Source organism: Fundulus heteroclitus, chromosome 3 (assembly GCF_011125445.2).
Source record: "Fundulus heteroclitus isolate FHET01 chromosome 3, MU-UCD_Fhet_4.1, whole genome shotgun sequence".
NCBI classification, from domain to species: Eukaryota; Metazoa; Chordata; class Actinopteri; order Cyprinodontiformes; family Fundulidae; genus Fundulus; species Fundulus heteroclitus.
This window is the reverse complement of record NC_046363.1, coordinates 12,107,754-12,135,666: the sequence shown is the minus strand read 5'-3', so window position 1 is coordinate 12,135,666 and position 27,913 is coordinate 12,107,754. Positions and strand designations below refer to the sequence as shown.

The 27,913-nt window shown below is 39.3% G+C and overlaps 1 protein-coding gene across 4 annotated transcripts; it reads right to left on the bottom strand.

The window, feature by feature from the left end:
* mroh1 (maestro heat-like repeat family member 1) lies at positions 1-26,780 on the bottom strand. 4 transcript variants are annotated; one of them, XM_021314666.2, is made up of 45 exons: positions 26,634-26,780; positions 25,431-25,517; positions 25,144-25,289; positions 22,961-23,092; positions 22,704-22,866; positions 21,723-21,821; positions 21,343-21,494; positions 20,345-20,485; positions 20,030-20,122; positions 18,551-18,629; positions 18,089-18,202; positions 17,925-17,998; positions 16,789-16,911; positions 16,272-16,382; positions 16,030-16,174; positions 14,928-14,968; positions 14,454-14,595; positions 14,280-14,332; positions 14,011-14,118; positions 13,530-13,649; positions 13,321-13,443; positions 13,084-13,230; positions 12,214-12,240; positions 10,618-10,740; positions 10,439-10,518; positions 8,928-9,069; positions 8,698-8,793; positions 8,254-8,358; positions 7,853-7,988; positions 7,618-7,730; positions 7,073-7,225; positions 6,909-6,965; positions 6,580-6,677; positions 6,280-6,445; positions 5,909-6,078; positions 5,271-5,408; positions 4,893-5,007; positions 4,578-4,724; positions 4,423-4,489; positions 4,197-4,318; positions 3,276-3,425; positions 3,019-3,153; positions 2,695-2,797; positions 497-562; positions 1-411 (listed from the first exon to the last, which is right to left on the bottom strand). In XM_021314666.2, the coding sequence occupies exons 2-45, from the start codon at positions 25,450-25,452 to the stop codon at positions 335-337; spliced, it is 4,914 nt and encodes a 1,637-aa protein (XP_021170341.2). In that variant the 5' UTR covers positions 25,453-25,517; positions 26,634-26,780; the 3' UTR covers positions 1-334. The 4 variants fall into 4 exon arrangements, with proteins under 4 accessions (XP_021170341.2, XP_012714571.2, XP_035986103.1 ...); XM_012859117.3 differs by having other exon boundaries at positions 26,638-26,780; XM_036130210.1 differs by having other exon boundaries at positions 25,431-25,511; positions 26,638-26,780.
* Positions 26,781-27,913: the final 1,133 nt, after the last annotated feature.

The following is a 27,913-nucleotide window of genomic DNA, read 5'->3' as shown; positions in this document are numbered from 1 at the left end:
AAAAAAAGGTGGAAGAAGCTGCTAACTCTAAACTGAATGTACATTTTTGTTTTTTACGACAGTGAATTTTCACTTTTCATTGGTTGATACAGTATAAATAAGATTGGTTATTTACTCTTCAACTACAGTCTCATTCAAGTTTGGTTTTCATTGATGTTAAGTTATTGAGATGGTTTTATATAATGGCTGCATGTTTTAACATTGGACCATTTGTAAACTTAAAACTTTAATTTTCTGATTTTTTTTTATTACATTTATTTATTCAGTGGTAATAGACCAATGAAGACTAAGAAAAACAAAACAACTCTCCTGCTTCTCCACAGCTGACTGTGGGTCAATGGAAGTGGCCCATAGCTTCAGCTGCCTTTGCCCTCACCACAGGGTCCGGGTCCTGGAGCAGCATCACTAAACCTGTAAACACAGACATAACTAACCTATAAGCATTCAGAACGAGATTCTCACTCATTAAAGATATACAGGTAACTGTTGGACTTACCTTTGGAGACAGTGCCCATGTTAAGGTGAGATAGGTGCTCCTGTTGAATATTCCCAAGGAGGAACCCTGATGGGGAATATTTTCATTACAATGTGACACAGCAGCTCTTCACACAGTTCAAACGAGTGACATTGCCCAGAATGTTAGTTGTAATCAAACTATCATACAGTAGCTGACCCTCTGTTGAATCACCACCTTAACATGAGGAAAGGTGCCTGGCTGCTCTGATCTGTGTCCAAGTGTTTGAATTTAAAGATGATTGAAAAGAAAAAGTATGGGAGGGAAAAGTCTGGTAAGAAGGGCAGAACCCACAGGAATAGCTACAGCAGAATGACTGGACAGATGCTCAGCAAGATGTTTCTCACATGAAAGTAGGGCTGGACGACACATCGATTTAATTAGAATTTTCTAGGATTTAATTTTTGGCAACCCTGGATTTTAGTTTGCCAATGCACACATTGGGCTTCCATAAATAGCATGCAATGCTGAATATACAGTATGTTTTAGGAAATATATTGCGAAGAGGAAACTTTTTTTTTTTTTAAATAATACAAGGCACTTAAATTTAGTTACTTGCCTTTTTTTTAATTAGTTTGAAATTAAACAAAGTGAAGTGTAGGCTGTTCTAAGCTCATTGTGTAATACCAAAAATGTTGTTATATGTTCATTGTTTACAATGGCAGGGCGGCCATCTTGTTTTACAAGCATGTTTCACAGCTTGTATTTAGTTGCACTTTGAATTCAGGTCAACTCCCTGATGAAGTGCTAAAAGAAATCTAAATAATGGGCTGCACAGTGGTTAGCGCTGTTGCCTTGCAGCAAGAAGGTCCTGGGTTCGAGTTCTGTACGCATGTTCTCCCTGTGCATGCGTGGGTTCTCTCCGGGTACTGTGGCTTCCTCCCACAGTCCAAAAACATGACTATTAGGTTAATTGGCCTCTCTAAATTTGTGACAATGTTGTTTGTCTCTGTGTTGCCCTGCGATAGACTGGCGACCTGTACCAGGGTGTACCCCGCCTCTCGCCCATTGACAGCTGGAGATAGGCACCAGCACCCCTCGTGACCCCAAGCATGCTAGAAAATGGATGGAAATCTAAATAATTAGCACGTTTCCACTACATGTAAATGAACATGGCATACCGCCACAGCAAAATATAAGCCGCCACACCTTCAGAATAAAGTAGAAAAAAAATTAGATAAAAACAACGTAAAGCACATGAGATACATTTACCATGTATTATGTATAGCCTATATTTGTGCACTTATGCCAACCATAATCAGAGTTTAAAATGAATTTAAATATCACAAAATGTTAAAATGTATTTTATTTTGAAAAACTAACACCACCTGCTTCTTCCTATCTGGCTGCTGGCTAGTGGCTAATGTGCCGAGCTGCTCTCAGGAGACAACAGTCTAGTGTTGCCCTTTTAGCATCTTTGTTGCAATATTTAGCGTCCTTTGAGACCTCTCCATCAATTTCCTTTCAAAAAGCGACTAGTAACAAGTCTAACTAGTATTTCTGTGTGTAATGTGTAATGGCGACTTTACGTGAAAGCACTAAACGTTTTGTAGTCGAGGCAACAACGACAGCTGGTATGAGCTAGCTCCTCCTTCCCTCAGCGTTGTCTCACAGGCACACCACGGCTGCTGCTGCCTCATCCCGAAAGCCTCACAGCAGTCAGAGTAAAGAAAGCAGAGAGGAGTTTTTAAAGTTGTCTTTTTTTGTCTCTGAAGCTGTTGCACTAAAATAAGTCCCTGAATTTGATTCTCACTCTCATATTCACCTCATTCACTTTGTGTGCCTCTGATAACTGTCTTTTTGGTACTATTTGTTTAATGCAGCATGGATTCAGGCAACATCGTTCCATAAAGGTCATTTGTAGTTTCAAACACATTTAATCACCTTTTTTTTTTTTTTTTTTTTGCCTGGGTCACAAATGTATGAACAAGTATGCCAATTAAAAGATGACCTCAATCCTCCCCCACCCCGGTTTTAAACAAAATCCTAGAAAGGACCCTGATTAGGGTTTCCCATTTGATTTGAGAAATAATTTAACTTTTTAACAATATTCTACTATATATATATATATATATATATATATATATATATATATATATGTGTGTGTGTTTCATGGAGAGAAACAAAATTAACCCTGTTATGGTTTACAGCAAACGTGACGTAACACAAAGCTGCCGCACCTATAAACATGGCAGCTGCAGCTCTGACTTCAGGCCAGTTGCTCTTGAAGAATTGGATGACAGAGATGTGGTAGAAGTTCAGCATGCCGGGGAAGTCCTGAATCTACAACCAATAAAACAAGCATTGATCAATAAAACAAGAACGACCGCAACTTCTGCTGCTACACGTTAAAATGGAGCCATTACTGTAACAAGAACTCGTTACACTTGTAAGGTGACTTAAGGGAATGTTCAGCGAAAATCTGCACTTTTCCAGGTACCTTTGATGTTTTATATATAGAAACACAAACATTTCTTCATAAAAGAGGCAGAAGACTGTCTCACCAGGTACTTTGTGAGGTCATTGATGAACTCTCCATAGTGCAAACTCTTGTCTTCATGTAGGTGATTCTGAAACATGGTGGTGATCTGCTCCGATCCAACAACAGGAGCACACACTCGCATTGCGTATTTACATGCCTGAAAAATTCGACATCAATGGAAACGCCATCATTAAACTTTAAAGCAGATTTACAACAGATGAGAAGCATGTATAAAAAGCTTTAAAGAACTGCGTCCAATAGTCGTGTGTCCTCCTGTACCTTGACCACTTCTGTGTTTGGGTCCACCAGGTGCAACAGTAAGCTGACCAGGACATTATGGATCTGGTCTTTGAATACCGGCTCCCCTGAGCCGAACTTGGACAGGTTGCCCATTAGAAGGATGGAAGCACAACGGATGTCATCGTTGTCCTGCACAAACACAGGGTCAGGCGGCGCGTTAGCATCATACATTTGAATGTAAGATGAAATATCCTCAGGTCTGAAAACCTTATCGAAACACACTTGACCTTACAGGAATTATTATGTGTTATAAGAGGGGAAATACCAAAATAAAAAAAAATAAAAAATAAAGAACAAGTCTTTTCAAGCAAGCAGGATTTTTTCCTCCACCGAATAAGCAACAATTTCCTGGCAAAAATTACTCCTTAATTCACAACTTGATTATTTAGGCCTAGTACCAAATGTTGGAGCTTCTCGGCTTAGTTTCATGATTGGACTGCATCGTTTTTTGTTTTAAATTTCTGTATTGTAGGCTAGTATCTACAATAGAAAATCTGTTGACTGAGCTGAGCTCATCAGAAGACATCAATATCTGACAGCTAAAGGGAGTTTTTTTTTTTTTTAAACAGACAGATGTTTTAAGATGTACTATAAAAAGGATTTAAAGCAAAAAAAGAAAGAAAGAAAACTACACAGGCCAACTTCTGCTTAAAACTGAGTTAATAACTTAATAAAAGAATGAACCATGTACAGTGTGTGGCATTACAGAGGCACAATACATTGAATTGCAATTATTATTATTGCATTATCATTACCAAGTGTAATATTGCAAAAAACTGCTTGGATGGCATATTTGCAGTCACACACATTTCCTCTCTGCATAGCAGTAACATTTGGGGAACTGGGTGGACCTCTTTTGAGGAATTTCATAAAGTAATTTTTGATCAACACCCAACTTACACTTTCTAAGAAAGGTTTGATCTTCATGAAGATGTAGACCACCAGTAAGTGGACATTCTTCTTGTCCAGGTGGAGAAGAACTTTAGACAGACCAGACATGGCTTCAAGGGTAATCAGTTTACCTGAAAAACACAAAATAAATAAATAAATAAATATCCAGCTTCCATCCATGATGGCCTCAATAAAACAACCCCTTACTGAAACTTTGCCGTTCCTGCTCACTTACCCGGATCATCTTTCTCCTCCATTCCTGAACTCATGGCTGCAAGCAGCTCCTTGGCGTATTTATTGACCTAAAAGGGGACAGCAAGGCACGAGTTAACCCACAGCAGCCTTGCAGGCCATACGGTAGCCTGGCTGACCTTACATATATTTGTGCACCTTTTCTGGCGATCCCACTGCTATGTTGCCCAGTCCTCGCACAGCCAACATGCGAACCGTGCAGCAGGGATCTGAAATCCTCTCCATCATGTTGTTCATCAACACGTCTATCAACATCAACTCGGTCACCACATGATGGTTCAACAGCTGCACTCATCACAGAGAAAAATATTCAGGTTTTCATCCGAGACGGAATAAAGGTGTTTAGTTTCCTTTGGGATTATCCCTCATCCTCGTGAAAAAACATCTGTGGTCCAAGTTAGGAAGATAAGAGCTGGGGGTACTTTTAGTTTGAGTGAAGCACAGTTTCCTCACCTCAGAAAAGAAAGTGGTGACCGTAATTCTTTGACACTCATAGATGTTGTTCAGGGACGGACAAAGGCTCTCAACGATCGCAGGCAACCTGGGACCAGCATGCTTAGCCAAGGCTCTATAAACAGGATAAATATAACCAAAGCAATTACAGAATATAGTCAGCAAAAAAATAAATACCTGCTTTTACATCTGTATCCTCTTCATAACCACTTATAGTGAAGGTTGAAATTTATAAACAGTCCTTAAAGGAGAATCAAGTAATAATGACACCTAGTGTTTCAAATCGGAACAACAGAAAACAGAGCACGCCCCCCCCCCGTAATTATTTGTATTTGTCTTTTCCTCGTCCACATAGCTTTGGTCTATTTTTGTGCTTACCTTGCTAATAGCGTTACTCCTGTAATGTGTGTATTTTGCTCCTTCATTGCATCCCAGGCATTATCTTCATCCAGTCGTTTCATCACCTCATCCAACTGAGCGCGTGCTAGCAGGATTCTCAGAGCCTCAGCGGCAACCCTGAGACAGAAAAAAACAAAAATGTTTTCACTGAACTAAAAATTATCCAACCCGACTGAAGCACCAAATGGCTCTTTAGCTCATCCGCAGCGCCTCTACATGACTTTGGCTCAAACATGAACAGAAATTCGATTTCTTTTTTTATTTTTTTTTTTATTATGTGAAACCAACAGAAAAGGTCCCTTTCCTGAATTCTCTCTTTTTATTTAATGTCTGCATAAAACTTTTCACATCAGAATGGTGAGCAAATTCAATATAAGGAATATAAAAAAATAAAAATAAAAACTATGAACCACATAGTGTATATGAACAAAAACAAAAAATGATTCAATATAATAGCAACAAGAAAGGGTAGTTTGACTTTATATTTGGATAAGTTTTATTTAGCTGGAGAAGATTGGCTCTTTAGAGTCATCAGAAAGTTATCAGTTATCACTTTTCTAATGGTTGCAGATACCTAAAATAAACAGATAAAAAAATAATAATCTAAAGATCCATACCCTGCTACATGCAGGGAGATAAAGTGCTTCTGAGTGTTGTCCCTTGGTGGCATGACTCCGACGCTCGCTCCCAGCCTGATGGTCAGACAGGAGAAGAGCTGAGGGAACAGGCTGACTGCTGGCTCCTGACTCTGACCATTTAACAACAACTCCTTCAGACCACAAGTCATCTGAAAACAAAGAGCACACGTCCCACCAAGGTGTCGATACATTAGCTGCACCTTCTACCCATCAGGTTGACCACCTTCTGCTTTATACTAGATTTAGTTTCACACCAGTAGTTCACTGGAGGACAAAAACAACATATTATACCTTATAAGAGATATTAGCGAAATCTATTTTATATAAATATGCCTGAATGTCTGACTTACAGCCAGTGGCTGATTGGTGGCCACTTTTGTCATGCCTCCCCTCATCATTGACTCCTTCTTGTCAACATAGGGAGCCGTGATGGCAAGCTTCTCCATCACCATCTCTATGATCTGATTGGCTACAATGGGATCTGCTCCCAGAGCCATCCACATCTCACTGGTCCAGCTAAGGAAACAAAAACATTTAGTGCTGGTCGATCAATTCAATTAGATTATTAAAGAAGTCCAACAATGAAAAAAACATATTAAGAACACTAAAGTGGTTTGAGAAAACATTTTGTCGCTGGTAGTGTTGCGTACCTATCATAGGGAAGTGGTTGGTTGACTAAAGTATTAATGACAGTCTGCAGATGCTGAGAAGCCAGGATCAGCACAGTCTGCCCCACTGCTACTCTCACCTTTAAAGAAAAAAACAACAACACAGAACAATAAAGATAGCAGAATTATGACTTAGGATGTTGAGCACAGAAAACGGTATATTAGGAGGCTGCATTAATCAAACACTAGGTACATCACTTCAAAAAAATTATTCAAGGAGTTACTTTTGCCAGACTAAAACTGTTAATCCTAAAATGAAATCATATGAACACCACAATGAAATAAAAAAATAAACGTGGTATAAGTTGTACCTGGTCCTCTGTAACGCTTTGCAGACGAACGTGCAGAACCTCCAACATCTCTGGGACCTGCAAAGCCAGCACACACCACGCATTACCCGACCAGATCATTTCAGGCCCCAGCAGCCCTCATGTGGCTGAGCACGCGCGCGCGTGTGTGTGTCTGTGTGTGTTACCAGGTCTTGTAATCCGGCTCCCCTGTTTTTCAGCATTGTATTTAAGATGACGGATGAAGCTCTGCAGCAGTTTGTTTGACTGTCCACCAGCCCTTCAAACAACATGAAGACCAGCGTTGTCAGCTGCTGCTGAGGCAGACGCTTACTCATCACCTGACACAGGCAGGGGAAGATGCTGTTACGCACCGCTGTGCTGTGCTGGTTGCTATCACACTTATTACCTTTGCAAATACAACTGACTTTATCATGAAGCGGTGCTAAAACGTTCTAATAAAGATGAGGCCAAGAAAGTGGGACAAACATTGCCTTGAAAATGTATCCATACCAATTTAAACCCTAAATGGGTTTTATGACAATAAAAATCACAAATGCCAGTGTGTTTTATTCTGATTTTGTGTTATAGACCAACCGAAAGTAATGTATTGTTGCAAAACGGAATGAAGAATTTATAACTAAACAATCTGAAAAAAAAGCTATTGTATTCAGCCCCCTTAACTAAATAAAATCTAGTAAAGTTACATTTCAAGCCAGAAATAGTAACCCACCTTTGTGAGCTCTGAACAGGTCTTGTAAAGGACTGAATGGTCAGGATTTTCTAGAGCTTCTTTTAAAGATAGCAGACTTTCAACAGCTTCGTCTTTATAATCCAATGAGAATCCTGGAAGACAGAAAAACAAATCTAAGTGTGCAAACATTTCGTCGGCTACACACAGTATATCCCGTACGACATGTGACTTAAGAGTTGATTTTAACCATATTATGAGGGTCCTGTGTGACTACCTTCATATCGCAGCTGTATACAAAGTAGTGTGTAGATGCAGTTGACGGCAGCCGCCCGTACAGCTGGCTGAGGGTCGGAGCAGCGGGGAGACAGCCGACCCAGCAGCGCTCCAAGGTTGTGGAACGACACCATGCTCTGCCAACACGACAACCAAAATGAAACAAGCGGCACAGATAATAGTACAACCAAACAAAGAGCAGAGATATTCGAACAGACATCAACAATAGAGTCCATTATTGGTCCTATAATATGTGGGCCGTGCCACTGATGGCATAAGAAATGTCTAAATAAATAGTGGACAATTAAAAACTGATGAAAAAGTTATTTCATGTTATGATTGTGCAAGTTTGAACATACATCTGTCCCTATGTCAGATATCTGTGTTCCCTGGTCTGTGTACCTTGACATTCAGGCTCTCCAGATAGAAAGCCAGTAGATTAGAGGTGGCCGTGATGGCCCTCTCCCTCTCATGGTCGTGTACAGAGCCCAGCCATGATTCAATGTGCTGCAGCGAAGGAAAACAGAAATGAAGCACAGGTCAGATGATTTGAAGATGAAGTCTACATAAAAAAACAATACATCGAGATGAGGCTGCAACACAAACTGAACTTATAGGTAAACGTACCACAGAAGGAGGATGATTTATCACCTACTTGACTGACTGGCTATAATAAATGTCAGGTTTCCTCTTTACATGCAATTGTATCATCTAACTAAGGATAAGAGCGATCATTTGTTCAAGAAGCATTTCGTGGATAAAAGACCAAACACACCCGAAGGATGCATACATGGACGAGGTTAAGCTCTACTGATAAGCTGATGAGGGTAAAACATCAGACTTCACCTTGAAGATACTCTGCAGGCCATCAGGACTGGGATCCCGGGCCAGAACGCTCCTCAGAAGCTCCTGCAAAGCCCCCAATGTGTCGTTGTACAAAGCCTAGAGGGATCAGACAGAGCATTTTCCTTTGACTACAGCTTTAAGAAAGGACACGATTAGTACACACGGCTGTCGAAATGTGAAGCAGCACCCAAGCAGTATGTGTTTGCATGGACGCGTCATCTGCAAGTCACCTTTCTCTGCTTGGGGTCGAGGTTTTCCTCGTCCTTCGTTTTCTCTGGAGTGTGTGTGTCGGGCGGCAGAGAAAAAACTCCGTTCACACACACCTTTAGCAAGTCAAAGCTCTCGTTCTCGCTTAGCGGAGGGTCCAGGGGCCTGAGGCATTTACAGTTAAAGATTAAACTGCAGAAACACAGAGGAAGTCCAGTGCAACCACCTAGGGGCTGGGCGAGATGACTATATTAGACAGTGAAGGCTTAGAAATTGGTAACAAGCTGCCTAGGCAAAGAGAGTGTGGGTTTGTCTGTGAGGGACATTTTATATATTTTACTACTGTGCTTCTGCTTAGACATTTCAGTTTTATTTCTTCCTTTTTTCCTGAAGCTTCTTAAAGCAACTCCTATAGAAGGAGACCCACTGATTACCTGCTCTAAAAACATGGTAATAATATAGTTATTACAGCTGAATCTCTTGATTGATGATCAAACGAATCATGTCACACGTACTGCTGCAGAGATTAACAGACGGCGGTGGAAGGAGCGTTTGGATATTTTAATCACCACAGGACAGTAAGTGTTTAAATAGGGCTGGACAATAATTCGATAACAATATATATTGTTCGATAGACGTATATCAATGATATACTGAATAACAGTTTTTCTTCTTTTTGCATTCTGGCCTTTCATGTAGGTTAATATTACAGTCATTACATCCTTCCAACCAATCACAACGCAGACCCAGGAACCTCCTTCACCAAGCCCCGCCCCCTTCAAAGAGTTCAGAGAGCACGTGTTATTTTTTCTTTTTTAAAAAGTTGCATTATTGGTAAAAAGTTGGTTGAATAAAGGGTTGAGTTTGAATTCAGTGTTTGTGTGTATTGTGTCTAAAAATAGGTCACTAAACAACAGCATAAAATGACAAGGGCTGCACTTAAAATATATGTTTTGAATTTGTTGACAATTATCAATATTGATTGATATGACTTCTATTTTATCCATATGCTTTTTTTCTATATAGTCCAACACCATTTTAAAGCTGCTCTCCTCTGGGCTTTGGGCTACGTGTTTTTGCCACAGTCACACCTGAATTTTCTTATTGTGGGACAATAAAGGCATTTCTATCTGACATCCACCAGGTTGCACCCCAGATTGTCCTCCGTGGGTTAGGAGTCATTTCAATTATTCTCATCAACTTATGTGGCATCCTTTTGCTCCCATTATCCATGTAAGTATGGATATTCAGCAGGATTTATCATCCCAGTTGAGATCTCGTGTGTTTACAAAGTGATCCCTTAACTTTTTAAGCTGTATATAAAGCACTTCAACGTTAACTAGTTAAACTATGGTATTAATATTAATCAAATTTACGGTGAACTTAACTAATAAGTGATGAATTTACTAAAATTATTCATACAACCCCCCCCCCCCCAAAAAAAACCCAAAAACAATGTTATGTAATATTTTTGCCATAATCGCCCAGCTCTACAACCACCTAGAAAAGAGTAGACCAGTGAAATGAAGGATACATCAGGTTGGCGCAGGTGGTCATCACCAGGGGGCGTAAGGGAGTCCTTAATGAATCAGAGGGCTCAGACTTCATAAAATCCTGATCGGTGCAATCAAAAAATATCAAAGTGAATATTACAAACTGATGAATTTCTACAATATGTGACGCAATTATACATTTGTTTGTAATTACACTGACCAGCATAACAGTGATGAGCTCCTGTTTGCGGGAGAAGATGTAGCCTTGTTTCTTCACACACCTACTGATGGCTTTGGCTATGAGGCCGACACTCTGGATCAAACTAAGCTTCATGGTCAGGTCCTGAATCAAGGCAAACACAGAAGGACCAAAAACACAGGAATAAAATACAAGAACTACTCTGATAATGGTGAATGCAATCAAAAATTATTTTTTTAAATGGAAAAGCACCCAGCAAAGCAACAATTTTAATCAATCCAAAAATGCGACTGTGGATTGATCCTCCATGCTTAAAGATGGAGAGAAATCTGGAATCACAGTCGCAGGATTAGAAGTGATTTGTGAAAACAGCAGACCAACTGCAGGCTTCCTGTCTGAAAAGCATCAGATGAGCTTAAAGCCTTTGAGAGATTAGAGTTAGAAATTACAAGAGCATTTCACACTGATGGTTAGTCATTGATGAGTGATTTAAGAGCAGTCCACCTCTAAGCAACTACCAAGAAAAACGATGCATTGAATCTAGAGAGTTGGATAAAAGACACGTTTAACAACGACATGAGATACGATCAGTGATGGAGGATGTGGACTTAAAATTGTGTCATGAAATCTGAGCCATTTATTAATGATAAAAAATAAAAATAAACCAGCATTTAAAAGTGTATTACAGAAACAGAACAAAAAATATATATTCAAAATGATAATGATACAATAATTGCCTGACCCGAGTTACGATGTCTGCTTTATAGCTCAAAACAAAATGTTAACTTTTTCAAAACGGAACAATTAATGATGTTCTTGTTTCTTTTGTACAAAATCTAATGTAGAGTTACATATTTTCATTGCATTTCGGTGCATTTAGGTGGATGTTAATTATGCTTGAAAGCCTTCTTCAAGCTTATTATCTACTGACACCTGGTGTCATAAAAAATATCAGAGTTAAAATCTTTCTTTAATGTTTGAGAGCAATAACAATGACAAGAAAAAAAGTCCATTTGTAAAAGCAAGGCTACTACAGGGATTGGGAAATCCAAATAGAATATAATGAGTGGTGGTGCTGGTAAGCGGAAATTATAATACGATAAAAAAATAAATAAAAATACCTGATACTGAAACAGATTCAAATACACTCAGTTGGGTGAAACCTGAAAATGTTCTAAAAGGTGACAATCAGCCACATTTATGATTCATTATATCAACCTAAGATGCTCAGAACCTTTGTTCTCCATCATCATAGCCATCATTCCACCTTAGGATATCAATAATGAGATACAAGCTGGACCTGAATGACCTTAAACTGATTATATCTATACAAAGTCCACATGATGTGAATGTGCACTCATAATTAATATGACATCTACAACCAATAGTCAGTATGTTTGAGTCTAAATACAGTAGAATTTCCCAAAGATGAAGCAGGATCAGCAAAAGCTTGAAGAAAACGCATTTGTTTCATTAAGATCAAGCTGGGTTGTATTGATTTCAGAGCTTTCAGGCAAGTATTTAGCAAAATTACCCAAAGAGGAAAATTTAGATAGAGGAGCAAGAAGAAACAAACAGAAAAAAAAAAAAAAAATCCCTTTGATCCCGTAACAATACCTTCGTCTCTACTTTAATCCCAAGAACCTGTATAGACAGAGGTGACAGCGTAATGAGGTTGTATACAAGCTCTGCACAATTTCTACACATGTAAGGCTGGCACTGATAACAGCACGCAAAAATGTTAAAACAAATAATCAATTTGTTCAGCAACCAGCAGTGAGTTATGGCTAAAACGTTACAGAGTCACAAATTACCCAAAGTGTGATGGGATAAGAAACGCTGAATATCACACAAAAATACTGAAAACAAAACTGCCACACTAAAAATAAACCGTTCATGACATCGTCAACATTATGTTGGGAGATGCCCGTTTTGTTACACGTGCTGTTGACTCGTGAATAAGCAGAGTGACAGTCACATGAGAAGGATTAGATAAATAATGGCCTGCATAGCTTTCACGGAGAGGGAAAAGGGACCTGCAATATCTGCTTAGTTTAAAGTTCAAAGTCCATCTGAATTACTTTGTGGGGCTGGTCAGACATTTTCTATCCGCTACAGGCAGCATTAGTATTTGGTTATTTTTTTGCAACAGATAATTACATCAGTACAAAACTAGTCACTAAATTAGTCTTGCATTTATTACCAGCATGTTCCTAAATCCTCTATAGATCCAGATGTGCTGCCAAGATCATGTGACTAAAGGACGACATCAGAATTTGACTTGTCTAGTTTAATAACACCGACAGTTTGCAGTAAAGCGTCAGATTGATTCAGCAGCTTTGAAGTGATGCGCAGTAGTTCCTACAATAAAGCAACCGTTCCCTGATAATGAACACTGTTGGCGTCACAGTGCGGATGTCATTTAAATGATCTCTACAGACGGTTGCTTTTGTAATCCCCGCCTCGTTCTCCCAGCTTGCCCGTTACCTTGGTGTTGAAGTGTTTACTGATGCTGCGTAAGATGTCCTGATCAATGCGGTTAAGAATCTTCTCTGACGGTGCGTTCAGAGCCACGTGGCCGTAGCACAGGATTAATGTGCTCTTCACCTTCTCCACCTCCACTTCATTACGCTCCTGTGGCAGGAAAGCCGAGAGGAAAACTCTTTGCATGAACTCCAACAAAACATTTCCGCACAACACTTTGAGATGTTTAGCAGTTTGTACTTTGAGTAGGTTGAAGATGCTTGGAGACTTCTTAAAGGCATCCGATTTGCCAAACTCGTCTAGCTTGGCTAAGGTTCCCTCTAAATGGCTGTTGGCACACAGACCGACACCCGTGGCAACTCCCTGAGGAGAGAAGGTAAAAGTTGGACTAATGCGGAACAGACAAATGAATGATAGAGCCATCGTCTATGGTTTTACGTTTCTCAGACCTCTCGCTCAATCGCATCGTTGTGTCGCGCTGCGAGGAGAACTTCCTGTAGTTGCTTCTTTACAACCTTCTTATTGAAACACTGCTGGAGAGTCACTCCGATACATCGATACAGGAAGCTCTAAACAAGATTTAAAAAAAAGACAGTGTACCTTTTATATTCCTTTCCTTGTCAGTGTTGAACACTTGACACTCATTTTTAGCTCATGATTGTGCAAACCGATATTTTAACCACTTCCTGATCGGTTACACAAGTATGACACCTTAACAAGTCTTGGATAAACATTCAGATTTCCTAACTTCAACAGTTTGTGCATCCAAGTTCTCCTTATGCAGAGACTTCAGAGACATTATTAGAACTCCTATAAGTATTTAAGGTTGACTTGCATGAGGAGCTACAAGAAAATATGTTTACTGTGCAGCATGCGAGTCGTTTCCCTAAAATTGGAAGTCAATAACTCCTCAAACTGTTAAAACGTTACCTTTTCCTCCAGGTAATTGTTGTATGTAGCGAGGTATCTTGTTGCTTCCGCAGCAAACTGACAAACCCACTTGTCATCATCAATCGCTGTCAAGGTTTTAGACAAGAGCTGGGGGAGGACATATTCACTTTTAAAATCCAGTATATCATAGTTTAGAAATGTTCAGAATAAAGCAGACAGCCAAATCTCTCTTCCATTACCATCTACTCATAAGCACAAGACTAATAATTATAACGATCTGGTAATATTTATTGAAAACAAAAACCCACCTCCAGCAGTTTCTCATCCCAGAGCTTCTTATCCAGACTCTCTGCTGTTGACTCTGATAATAAGGACACAAAATCTGAGGACTCCACATAGCCAGGCATGAATATAAAATGTGATGTGCACGGTAGGCTATAACACTTTCTAGAGACAAATTCATGGAGAAATCATGTTCATACCTTCCAATAGTGAAAGCATAGGAGGTATTTCTTTCTCCCAGACTGCCTCTGTATTGGGGTGAATGTTGATGCTGAGGATTTGTAGGAGCGAGAGGGATGGGGCCCCATGACCTCTGTTGTTAAAAGGAAATGCAGCGTTGACCTAGAACACATCGACACAGTTCTGTAAAAATAGTTTCAAAGATCTGTAACCGGAATCTTAAACAGAGACGGAGAAAATAAATGAGATATCACAGATACATAACTACATATATCCAGCAGTGTTTTACCAGGGATCAGTCTGCAACACTAATATGCATTGCATTTAATTTTTCCCCATTTATCACAATCTGTTCCTCCCTGGTTCTTCTACCACTTAGCAATTAGTTTTCTGCTGCCTTCGTTTTACACGGTGAACGCTAAAAAGAAACGCATGCAAATCCTGCGTTTAGCATATGGGCTTATAGTTAATTTGTGGTGTGCAAATTGACTTACCAGCAGTCTGATCATTAGGGTTTGAGGAGATGGAAGATTAACTGGTGGGGAGGAAAAATAAGAGAAGAACGCGCAAGCATTAAATCCAACATCAGAACAAGACAAACCCAACTTTTTTTTACCGTTTGAAGATTTTTTTTTTTTTTTGCAACGCTGTTTTTCACATTTGTACATTTTACCCGTTAACAAATGAGTAGAAAAATTTATTTCACAAAAGGCACAGCCCAGTTACCGCTATCAAGCTATACCAAGCTATCAAAAAGTTAGAGTGTAAAACCTGCTTACATTTTCCTCATACTGCTCATAAAGGTGAAAGGCCTTTTCCTGAGGTGCCAGAGAACGCCTCTAGGACAAGCTTTCTTAATTCAATTGAATTTTATTTTATTTATATAGTGCTAATTCACATCACATGTCATCTCAAAAGACTTTACAAAGTCAAAATTCAATCAAATCGTCCCGCAGTATGGAGAACGTTTAGCAGCGCTGCCCCTCCCCCACGTGTTACTGCATACTACCCATGGACTGGCTAAAAGAGGGCTACTACACGATCACCTCACAAGAAATACCAATTTAGCTGTTTGTAAGCATTTATCATTAAAAAAAACACACAGATAGTAATGGTTTAGAAACCAATGGAGTGCCCCTATATGCTTAACAAGGGAACGCTGTTTGAAAACTGAACTTAGGGTGCTAAAAGCAGCATGGTTGTTAAGCAGTCAACTACAAACTGCTACCTGCAGATAGCCCAGCTAATTAACCAAGGAATAAACTGCATGGTAGACTTACAGTGTTACTCTGTAAAAAGCAAAAGTAAATTTTCTTTAGTCTGAGCAAAATACCTATGAATACTTTTTACAGATAACATGAAAACTGTAAAAAGCTATATCACTTTAGAAGTAGTATAAACAATTATTGCCTTTTTGATTTAAATAAAAGCAAAATGAGTAACGTTATACATTTTGTTTTAAGAGTTTTGTGTGAATCCCATGACACGGTGGTCTTTTTACTCAACATTATCATACTTCAAGACTCTCATATTTCCCCATGCTGGTTTCACACTCTAAAGAACATTGGCACTGATCGGTGAACTCCTTATACGAACCCTCCTGTGTGAAATCTATCTTGAAACTGGGCTCCTGGTTGGCTTTCTTCTTGTTCCCCAACACTATGAGACTCTTACAGAGAGGAGTAGTGGCATTGCTGTACTGTGAAGGTGTCAGGTAGTACAGCAGCTTGGGCCAAAGCACCTTCAAACAAAACAAAACATAAACTAAGAATATGAGCACTTATTATCTACGAAGACGTCAGACAGAGAGCCAGATGGGCGAAGAAGCAGACATTTACATCAGCTAGTCGGCCAACGGTGGTGGTTAGGAGATGGAGGGTGCTGTCACACATTGTCCTTAGTGCTTCATTAGTCACCTCCTCTGGATCAGAAGTGGGTCTTTGGTGGGACTTTGAGACATGCAGGAACAAATAGTAAACAGGAAACATTTTACTTTCAATGTCATCAATGGTGCAAAAAAAAAAAAAAAAAATTATGAGAAATCTTTATGAGCAAGCTCTACCTAGACATTGTTAATTAGTTAGCTTCTGCAGTCATTAAGCTAATTAGGTCCATTTTTTATCTCCTACCATCTGCATCTCTCATATATGCCTCAAATGAATTTGTTGCTTTATCTTATTGCCTGTGTCTGCTGGCAAGTCTGTCTTCGGTTTTGTGCCAAACCAGCTTTGGTTGAACTCAAAACCTCCACACAATTATATAGATAAATTACCTATTTTGAACCATTAACTTCCACTCCAAATACAATTAAGTACACAGAATGTAGTTTGTAGAATGAAGTTTGTTTTTTTTTACCTGGTAGGTGTCATGTAGAGCACAGTTTTGAACTATGAAGCGGACCAGTAATTCCCCTCCCTCTAATTCCAGGTAACCGTGATGAGCCATGGCGCTGATTACCTGCACCACACGCTTCTTCACCTGTCACAGACACATCCTTGTTCAGATACAATGCAATAAACAGCAATGGGATTATTTTTTTTAACCTTTTTGTAAAACACTGCGGCATTTATAGATTTTCTTTTTTTACATCACAATTTCGTACTCTCAGGCCTTTTTAAAATTAAAGAACATTTGTAAAAGGGCTATCCACTGAATGCTGGAGATTTCTACTATCATCAAGCTCCATAAATGGAACAAAGTGATGGACAGGTGTCCAGATAGGTCAATGGACGGACGGACGGATGAGTGAGTGGATGGATAGACAGCCAGATAGATTGAAGGATGGGTAGACAAGAGGAAAAAACAAAACACCTGTGACCCCTGTTTCGATCCAGGGGGTCCCTATTGACACTGTGGAGGAGTATAAGTACCTGAGAGTGTGCTTTAATAATAAGATGGACTGGACTAATATATATATATATATATATATATATATATATATATATATATATATATATATATATATATATATATATATATATATATATATATATATATATATATATATATATATATGATTTCGAAAATGGATGGACAGACAGCTTAATGGAAAATGGACAGAAGAACACACAAATGGGTGGATAGACAGACTGATTGAAAAGCTTCATGGATAAAAGGATGAACAGAGGAATCAATAGATGAACAGATGGAGAGATGAATGGAAGCATGGGTGGATGGACTGACTGATGGACGAGTGAATGGACACAGAGATAGACGGACAGGGTGATAAACTGATGAACTGATGGGTGGAGGTGCATCTTTCCTATAATCTTAATGGAGCAACCTATACTTAGATATTTATGATTCCAACTATGGGTAAACAAATAGAATCTACAAATAAAAGTATTTTTTAATACTTTATTTTCTGTTTTCATAGTCATGCAGATCTGGAAATACCTCAATCAAACTCCATATTCAGAAAATATACTCATAAAAACAGGGCTGTCCCACAGGGCGAAACAATTCTTCCTTTGCATCAATATGGACGTTACCTTGTTGCTGTGGTCGGCCATAGGCTGTCTAATACTGGCCAGGATAAGAAGCTTTTTGCTCTCCATTGTAGACGCTGCAACACACATGCACAAAATTATGAATACAAAGGTGTATTAAGTCAGAACTGAAATAAATGGTGTGTGGTTGCAGCATTTTGCCTCACAAGAGGAGTTTATGAGGTGACGAAGCACTGCCAGGGAGCCCATCCTGCTTCGTTCATTGCTGTTCTCCAACTTCTGCAGAACATACATAACCAGACGGTCTGGAAAAGAGTTGGCTAGACGGAGAGGAGAGCAGGAGCAAACAAATTAATGAAAATCTGAGATTAACAAGTTAATATAAAACATTTCAAAATAAAAACAACAAGTTAAAACTGGAAAAACAAGCTAGAAAGTAGGGGGAGCATGAAGTTGTGAATCATCTTTCCCAGTTAACAAGATTATGTGGAGGAGGAGTCAGAGCCTAACGCGCTAATGCATGATCTCATTACTGCACTTGTGACTCCATAGAGCTACATCCGATAGATCGGCCAGTTGGATGAGGGGTGAATGTTAACAAACATCTAATACGCTCAACCTTTCCATTTTAATGCAGACGATTATAGAAATTAAAATAAAACCAGTACCCAGCAAGCTGAAGCAACGCAAGGCTTCGTTATGGTTCTTGACAGTGGGGGGGTCACCGTAATCAACCGGAGCAGAAACCTGTAGGAGAAAGGAAAAGTTACTATGATTTCTAAAAAAGATCCATTTAGGTGAGCCCAGACGCTGTAACGACAGATTATAACTCAACTTTAGTTCAGCACAACTCATTCAGATCAGAACCATATCTGTGACTGGATTAGCCCCTGTGAACTCAACTATGTACCAATTTGAAATCTTGTTTTTTTTGGAAACCTTCAACACCAATTATAGCCTATTTTGATTTTTCTTTAACAAAAAATAAAAAAATAAAAAAATTCTCCAACCTTCCTGCTGTGATTGGTCATGAATTCTTCAAAACAGGAGCAGCGTCTATGCTTGAGCGAGAGAGCATTCTCACACATCTTATATTAGCGCCTGGCTACCATTAATAAAACAGCCGTAGCCGAGCGTATTTAACCTGCCGAATTTAGATTCTCACCTTATCCTAAAAATATTGTCTAAAAGGCTGAAAACATTCGTAAATATTCCATGACTGAGCTGAAAGGATAAAACAGAGCAACTTTGCTGTACTACACACTCAGCCTTCATGTTTTCTGCTTTAAGTCTTGCTCTCTCTTGCAGCCTTTATTTTTAAAAACACCTCAACAACACTAAATATAGGTATATAGGACAAAGGTTTTTTGAGTCTGTGTCACTCATTAACAACTTCTACAGCTGGACTGGAGTGTTGTCAATGTGACCCAAGCAGGCCTTATGTATGACGTGTTCAGTTATTACAAAAACATTTGATTTTTGAGTTTCCAACCAGCCAATCAAGCTTTAAAACTGGATAATGTTGATCTATTTACATTTTTTTTTATTATTTATAACAATAACCAAAAAGGCAGAGAATAAAATAAATGAATCGTACATTTTTTATGCTTTCTATTCTTTGTAAACTTGTGGTGAAAAACAACTTTGCAATGCAGTGGTAACAGGCAGATCTCTTGTAAATGAGATCTTGGATCTCAATGAACAACCTGTATAAATACAGGGTAAATAAAATAAAATTCCCCAAAAGAAAACAAAATCCCCCAAAGTGTGACTTCACAATGTTTACAGATTTTCCGCATGTCTTTTAAGTCTTTTGTGACACATTTCTACAATAACCAAGCTTTATGCAAGTGTTATCAAAGTCACCAGTCCATGCGAGCACATGACTAGAAAATGTCACACAGCTAAAGACAAGATATTTGTTCAGCTTCACTCAAATTGAAGCTACTGCTCTAAAGGTTATCCATTTTATGTTAATGTTTAAATCCCAGTCAACACTAAAAATGTGTTTGCTGGGTTTAAAACAAACAGTAATTGAATTTTTAACAGAAATCTTTTTTAACCCAAGATTCCCATTTTATGTTTACTGGAAATGAATTGTTAACATAAAGTGGACAAGCTGGCCTGGCTGTATGTTGAACTCGTACCTGCTGATGCAGTGCTAGGAGAAGACCGTCCAGCTGTGTCTCCAGCACTCTGCTGCCGATGCTGACCGAGGCTTCGAGGACTTGGCACAAGCTCTGTTCAGAGCAAAGGGAAAACTCTTAACCTCAAATTTACTTCAAGATCTTAGCACTGTAAATACCACCCACACAAGCACTGATCTGAGACTTTAATTGATAAAACAAGACATTTATAGTTTTTGAAAAGCTGTTTAGAGATGAGAGAAAAAAGGATTGTTGTTCCAGAGAAATATTCAGGAGTAAAGTAATAACGGAGCGACGGTTTCCGACTGTACCCACCTTACTGATGACATAGTGCTCGGTGTTTTTCTTGTACAGGGACACGATGGCGGGGATAACTCTGGGGATCTGCTCCTCCAGTTTATCGCTGGCCATCAGATGACACATGGAGCCCACTGCCTCACCCACTGTCAGCCTCAGCTGGAGGACACACAAAGACAGGCAGGATACGAGCTGACAGATGTGACAGAGACTGCGTGACGTACTGGGAGGAAATCGGAAGGGAGTGCCAGGCCAACAGCTAAAATCTTATTCATAAACTGTACAAGACGAACAAAGTAAATTCAATGAAGCAAAATTAACGCAGGGAAAAACATCGGCATTTCACCACTTTACATATCAAGCAGCTACTGACCAAGAACCTAAGAAAAAGTCTCTCACTGTATGAGTATCCAATTAACTTCTTGGAAGCCTCTAAAATAAACTTTAATGGATCCAACATCGTCTTCAATTATGGAGCACAATGGAGGGACTGTTATTCAGTAAAGGCTCTAATGTAGACTCAACAAGCAGTGGATACTTGGGTTTCTTGTGTCTCTACAGCAGGGATTCCCAAACCTGCACCCCCAAAATTACAGTGTCAGAGACTGGAGAACCCCATTTGGCGGGTGGGATGTTTTTTTTTTTTTTGGGGGGGGGGGGGGGGGGATTATTAAAATATAAAATCCTAAATCCTAATATTCCATAAATACAGTAGTATTTTTATAAGAACTCTTACAAAAAAAGAGCAGCCTTCCCCCTGCGTTAAAATTAGGAATATTGAGCATCTTGTACAGTTATACGTTGGAATCATTTTAACAAATAAGGAAATACTAAATCTTTTTAGCACATCAGCAACAAATCATCTCACGGCCCACTTTAAAAAAAAAAATCCTGCTCTACAAGATGAAAATCTCACTTTTTTGTTCCAGTTACATCCAAAATATATGACTTTATGCTAATTGTAGGTTTGCTGGTGGACTTGCTAAACTGTCTGCATTGATCCAGAGTATCTTTACCTTGGGCTCTCTGCTTTGTAACCAGTTATTGAAGAGGATGTCAAAAGCCGCATAGATTTCCCCGGAGAACGTGTCTTTTCTGACTGTGGGATCTGGAGCTTTATCTAGGTTGGCCAAATACTCCAGGATGCTGTCACTGAAATGACACAGCGCTGCACGGAGAGAAGGAAGACAGGGAAACAGCAAAAGAGGGAAGGGAAAACATAAAAAAAGGAAGATAAACAAGAAAATTGTGTTTTTCTTATTTTTTAAGCTGTAACTTGGTTTTACATCATTATTACACACTATATTACTGAACAAATTCTTTAACAGATAATATAAACATGATAGAGGGACATTTTAAAGGGGATGTCAGCAGAGGAAGAGCGGGGGCTTCTCACCAGAGGAAAAGACCCACTTCATGTTGTCCTGTTTGGCCATGCACAGCATTGGCAACATGGTTCCCAGGATGGCATTCAGGAACGGTACCATCCCATAAACTACAAAACACAAACAATAAAATGAATATGAATTCATTTTATGAATTAAAATATGGCTAAGTTTAACATAAAAAGGTAAAAATGTCAACTAAATTCAGCAATTTGTCTGAAAACAAAAGCTGTTAATTTACCAATGGTTTAGTTGTAGTTTAGTCTTAATGGTAAAAGTTAGTCATAAATTCTAGATTTTTCTTTACGCAATCCAGTTCAAATTTATAGAGTGTGCTGTTTGTACAAGGTAGAGATATTTTCTTTTTAGATTAAAGCTAACATTCAAAGTCATTTCCAAACCCATTTGTATTACCCAAATGAGTAATAGAAAAAAATAAAAACAGTCACCACTATCCAAATAAATATTTGAACCGAGATATTCACTTATGGGATAAAATCTCATAAGCTTTTTAAAATAAATTTCTTTATTTTAGGCGGAGAGGAAAGAAATAATCTAGTTTGTCCAAATTGTGTCAACATGTCCCTTAGTTGGTCTGATAAATCCTGTAGTCTGTGGTCCCTGAGCTGGTCCCCCTGTTCAGAGAGAGCTCCTCAGACTTTCACTAGTGAAGCAAAGCTGCGCTGAAACCAGAACTCAGACATTTACTTTTCAATGGCAGGATCATTTCTCAATCGGTGGATCCTCATGCCTGTGGAAATCGGCTCATTCAAATGTATGTGAAAAAAAAAAAAAAAACGAACAAACCTGTTAGTAAATTTCTGAGCAGGTTTAACAGGTTCCTGTTTTTTTTCTTCCTAACAGTCACTCAATACTTTCATGCCAAAGTTGTGACTTCCTGGTCAGCGGCTGGCGAGTTATTTCACGCGGGCCTCTCACTGCTGGTTACCTCTTTACGCACTGAAACGTTTCTTCCCCTTTTTGTTTCTCACCGTTCGAGTCGGAGAGGTTGGCCAGTGTTTGCACCACGAAGAAGTGAGGCAGGACGCCTGGCTGGAACTTGCTTAGTATCTCCTCCATGATGTCATTGATGTATTTGTTTCCCACAGCAACCAAGATGTTACCGGCTGCCTGCTGCCAGTCAGGGATGACTTCCTTAGACAACCAAGAGGACGCGACGCCAACAAAACATTAGGGCCAGAATGTAAATGTTGTTATTTATAAGAAATAAAAGGAGCCATCGTTTCACCTTGGATCTGGTCATTTCGTCTGAAGCTAGGGAGATAATGCTCTTTATCCTGGGAGCACTGATCTCCTCGATCCTGCAGCCAACAATCAGCTCAATGGTCTGAAGGATCACAACTCTGTGAGTCACTACCAGCTGAGAGAGGAAAACAGAGGACGAGCAGATTATGGGCAAATACGGGAAAAGATTAACCAAAAAAAAAAACACAGAAACAAACCAGATTAAAACATGAAAAGCTACAGGGAGTACTACTGTACAATAACTGCTCATCCCTTTAATTAGTTACCACAGTAGGCTGGAAAACTGACACTCAAATTTAAACTTTAGTTGCTGGTTCCTAAAGGCACGTCTGCGTTACGAGTGCTTCAGGTTAAAAAAAAAAAAAAAAAAAAAAAACGTTCTTCTGCCTTATGTGATGTGTCACTCATGTTTTCAAAAACATTTCTTAGTGCAATGTCGCAATGAGGCAAAGATGAAAAGATGAGCGGCTGTGGTAAAGTGATAAGATGGGTCAGTATTATACAGCAAGCAGCAGAGTCAGATCACTGAACAGAAGGAAGAATAAGTTGGTAGCAAATAAAACTGGAACCTATTTATCTTTTAAGAGATAAATAGGTTTTTAAAACTCATCCATTTACTGTTAATTGTTTTATTACAGTACTAGGGCAGTGTTATAGAGGTCATTTAAATAAAACAAAAGGGGAAATTATTAACATTTTAAAAATAAAATGAATGATTGTGACACCATGTTGAATCCAAGACCATTTAGTCTTTCACTCCATCAGGCGTCATTTAATTTCTGAAGCCCCTTTGATGGTGACACACACTTGTGTGCCTTTTGAAGCGGCTTTCACAGTTTCATTTCCTTATTTATAGATCGCTATGTATATCAAAGCAAACATCAGCGCTGACCAGTTTGCAGAAGTCAAGATCCTTAAAACACAAATCAGCATTCTGGTTAGATATTAGCGCCAAAGGAAGTCAGACGAACTTTCACATGACCAACTTCATGATCAAACTGTCAACAATGTGAGGAGAATGGAAAACAATACAACTCTATAAACTAACCATTAGCACATCACATCTGAGGGAGTATTTTTAGGAGGCAGAGGCAAACTGGGCCAGGTTTTAAACAAAAATGGACTCTAGAGTGACAAAAACAGATGTGGGGGCAAACAAATCTGAAAAAAATTATTTAGACTGAGTAAGTTTTGATCAGACAACTCCAGTTTAAGCCCTTATTCCTTTAAAAAGGAAATAGTTCTCCTTTATGCTAATTTAATCTATAACTAGAGCTGTCAAAATAACAGAAAATTAATAATGAATTGGAATAAATTAATATAAACCGAGCTGTTATTAAGTCACCAAGTTGGCGGGAAACAGAGTGGACCGTTTCAGTAAGCTCCGGCTCTCCTGCTACCAAACCTTAAATAGAATAACTTGTCACAAAGGACGATGAAGTCCAGTAGAGCAAGTTACACCTCATCTCACCATGATGCACCCCTTACTAGTCTCCTCAGATCAAATTACATTTTTATACAATTTCAGACTCCAATCTTTAGGTTCAAACAAACATAAGTCTTTGTTCTGACTAAGATCATTATGGATTATTGTTTTCCAACCATGTTTTCTCCTGAAAATATATAATTCACCACTACCCTAGTCCTTTGGTCAGGTCATCTTTCAAACCCTTGTAGAGTACTGTTGTGAATTCACCTCAAAGCACCACACAGCCAAAGTGCCTGTAGATGCATTTTTTACACATACGTAAATCTGCTTTGGAATCAGTTTGACCATCTAGTGGTCAGAGTTATTCCTAATTATGCCTAATTATGCGCGCTAAACACAAAAAGGCACATGTATAATATGTGTTGTTCATTTACAATCTGATCAGCATAATTTACTATAATTGTAAATAAATTAAGGCAGTATTAAGCAATCTTCTTAGCTCTTTTACTTGCCTAAACTAAACCATTAAACTGGACCTTTTATAGTCCAGTAGCATATTCTCTCCTCATCCATGAAATACTCTGACACCCTGAGGGGCGACAGCGCCTACAGAAAGTTTTAGAAGTGGTCTGAAACATTGTTTTAACAGAATCTATGTCTCATTTAATTAATGTCTAATGATTACTATTACTGCTATTAATAATTCAAGGCAATACAGGAATATCATGAGGTTTTACCTTGGGGTGTTTCAGGAGGTAGTCCTGGCACATCGCTAGCACTCTGTCTGGCTGCTGTTTTCCCAAAGTCAACATGGACTTTCTGACCTGATCCTGGACCTCAGAGTCTTTATCATTGGCAGCATCTAGCAGGGCCAGAGTCACCTCTACAGAGGAAAGAAATAACAGGAGACATTAGTATGTCATTGGCTCTTAAGTATAGAAAACCAAAGCTACGATATTCAAATACAAAGTGTTTCAGGCACTTGTGACAAAGAGCATTTAGCAGAGGAAGCAGGGGAACGTACGTTCTACGTCTGTGTTGTCCATGGTGGTGATCAGGCAGACGGGCTTCCTGAAGCCAGTGAGGGAAGGTGAGCACAGGTTCCCTGGAGCTGGGGGAAAAAAAACGTTAATTACAATTACTGCATGACATAAGGATAAGAGATGCATCAATCAGCCTTTTCCAGGCTGAACCTGATTTCCTTTGCAGATTCCATTTTTTCCTTTTAAGGACTATAAGACACACAACAGAAAAACAAATTCGCAGTACCTTTTGGTCTCAGAGTTGTTTTAAATCAAACAGAAAATGAAGGACCTATAAGATTATTGCCTTACGTGCAATGAAGCATGTCCCTCAGCCTGGTTTTATTAAATAAAAACAGTGTTTAAAAACATGTAGTTGGTTGATGCCTTTACTAACTGAAAATGGAGGAAGTTACTGACCTGCTGATAACCAATTAGAGCCGATCAATAGAAAACTGTCCGATTCTGATTTCCGGTATATAAATTGATGGTTACCAACCTTGTCAGGATGCACCAAACAGCTTGTCTCACATAAGAAAATAAGATAATCCCTAAGCTTTTACATGTGCAAAAGATTGTTCAAAGCTTGTGCAACTACTCATTATTTTAATCCGTTAGTAAGAATTGAGGACACAGCAGCAAGTAATGTCATGTTAGCTGATGCATTTGGACTGATTAGCTGTAAAGCAGGCAGGCCGGAGGTAAACTGTGCAGCTGATGGTCAGAGCCCACCCAGCCGGGTGATGTTTCCACATTATTAAAACCTGCGTGACAGCTCCACACACTCATTGTACCAAACGATGAGTGGAGCTATTACAGACTGCCTAGATTGATCTGACTGTCAGTCACAGCTGTCACACGAGTTTTCTTCCAAAATCCGTTCAAAAACCCCATGAATTAAGACCCAAGCAGCCCGACAGTCATTTTCTAGTTGCTGAAGCTTAAACACTCTTGACACTACAAGGGAAAAACACGCTGGCCTCCTGGTCAGGAATACAGCAGGAATTATTTCTCTTGGGAGGCTATAATTATTTCCACAGAGCTAGTTTTGACCCACCACAGTGGTGTTGAATGTGCTGCAGCGACATAACCCGATGACAGAGGCTAGCATGCTAACCTAGCAGCTGCTGCTACGGAAGAAAAGCTAGCCTCCTCAGAGGAGGACAACCAGAATCTTAAATGAAGCTAATTCACACATAACTCACTCACCGACTCCCACAGAGTGTCCTCAAAGAGAGTCCCGTCCTGACACAAGGATAAATCCTTGTGTTGGTTTGACAGAGAGGCAGTGGCGAAATCGCGGTGTGCGCAGTGGGTCCTCTCCTGCAGGTGTAAACACGCCTGGTCATGTGCTTCTTGTCAGCAGGCTGGCCGGGGGGCGTTCCCACAGAGAGCTGCCGCCTCCGCCGCTGCCTCTACCGCTGCCGCTGCCGCGCTGCCGTTGCCGCCTCCGCCGCTGCCGTTGCCGCCTCTACCGCTGCCGTTGCCGCGCTGCCGCCTCCGCCGCTGTCTCTACCGCTGCCGTTGCCGCGCTGCCGCCTCCGCCGCTGCCTCTACCGCTGCCGCGCTGCCGCCTTCGCAGATGCCGCCTCTACCGCTGCCACCGCTTCCGCTGTCGCGCTGCTCCCTGCGCCGCAGACGTTCTGCTCTAAAATGAATAATTCTCGTGAAAAATAACGTTACTGCGTACGTCTTTTTTTTCTTATCAAACAATAGTTAAAATGCATAGATAGTAATCCGTTAAAATTAAGATTCTATTATCTATTGTATTAAAGCTACACACTTCCATTGAAGTAGTAGGATATATCAGAATCCATTTCTAGCCATGGACGTGACGTAAACGATGACATTATGGCAGCTGCCACTGTCAAGCGCATGAAAGGAGAGTGTGAGGTCTCATAGGAGAGGATATGAGAAGAAAAATATGATGGAAAAAATATAAAGCTATAAAAACGAATCATATTGTACACACAAAATTGCACATACATTTAAATTTAACTAGATAAAGATTCTTCTTAGTCTTCTTTTTCTTTATCTATTTTTGTAACTTCATATTTTGTTGATGTGCTCATTTGTTATTTGAATATTTGGGACAAAAATATCTATATAACATACTGAACAATACACGTAAAATATTATACAAACCTTTAGTGACAATATTAGTTGGTAAAAATAAATAAATAAATAAATAAATAAATAGGCTATTACATAAATAAATCCTCATGTTTGTTTTTTTAACCGACCTCAGGGAGATGTAACTTGAAGGTGTTAAAACATTCAAGCAGCCTATTTGTTGAAAATGGTCGATGTATTTATAGAACATACAGTATCTGGATACAATTGAACTGGAAAAATCAAACAAGTTTAGATCAGTTCTATTATAAGATATTACTTTTCATCTCTAAACACAAAAAATGGGCTTGATTAGTCTTACGAAACTATGGGACATAAAAAACAAACAAAAAAAAACAACAACAAACAAACA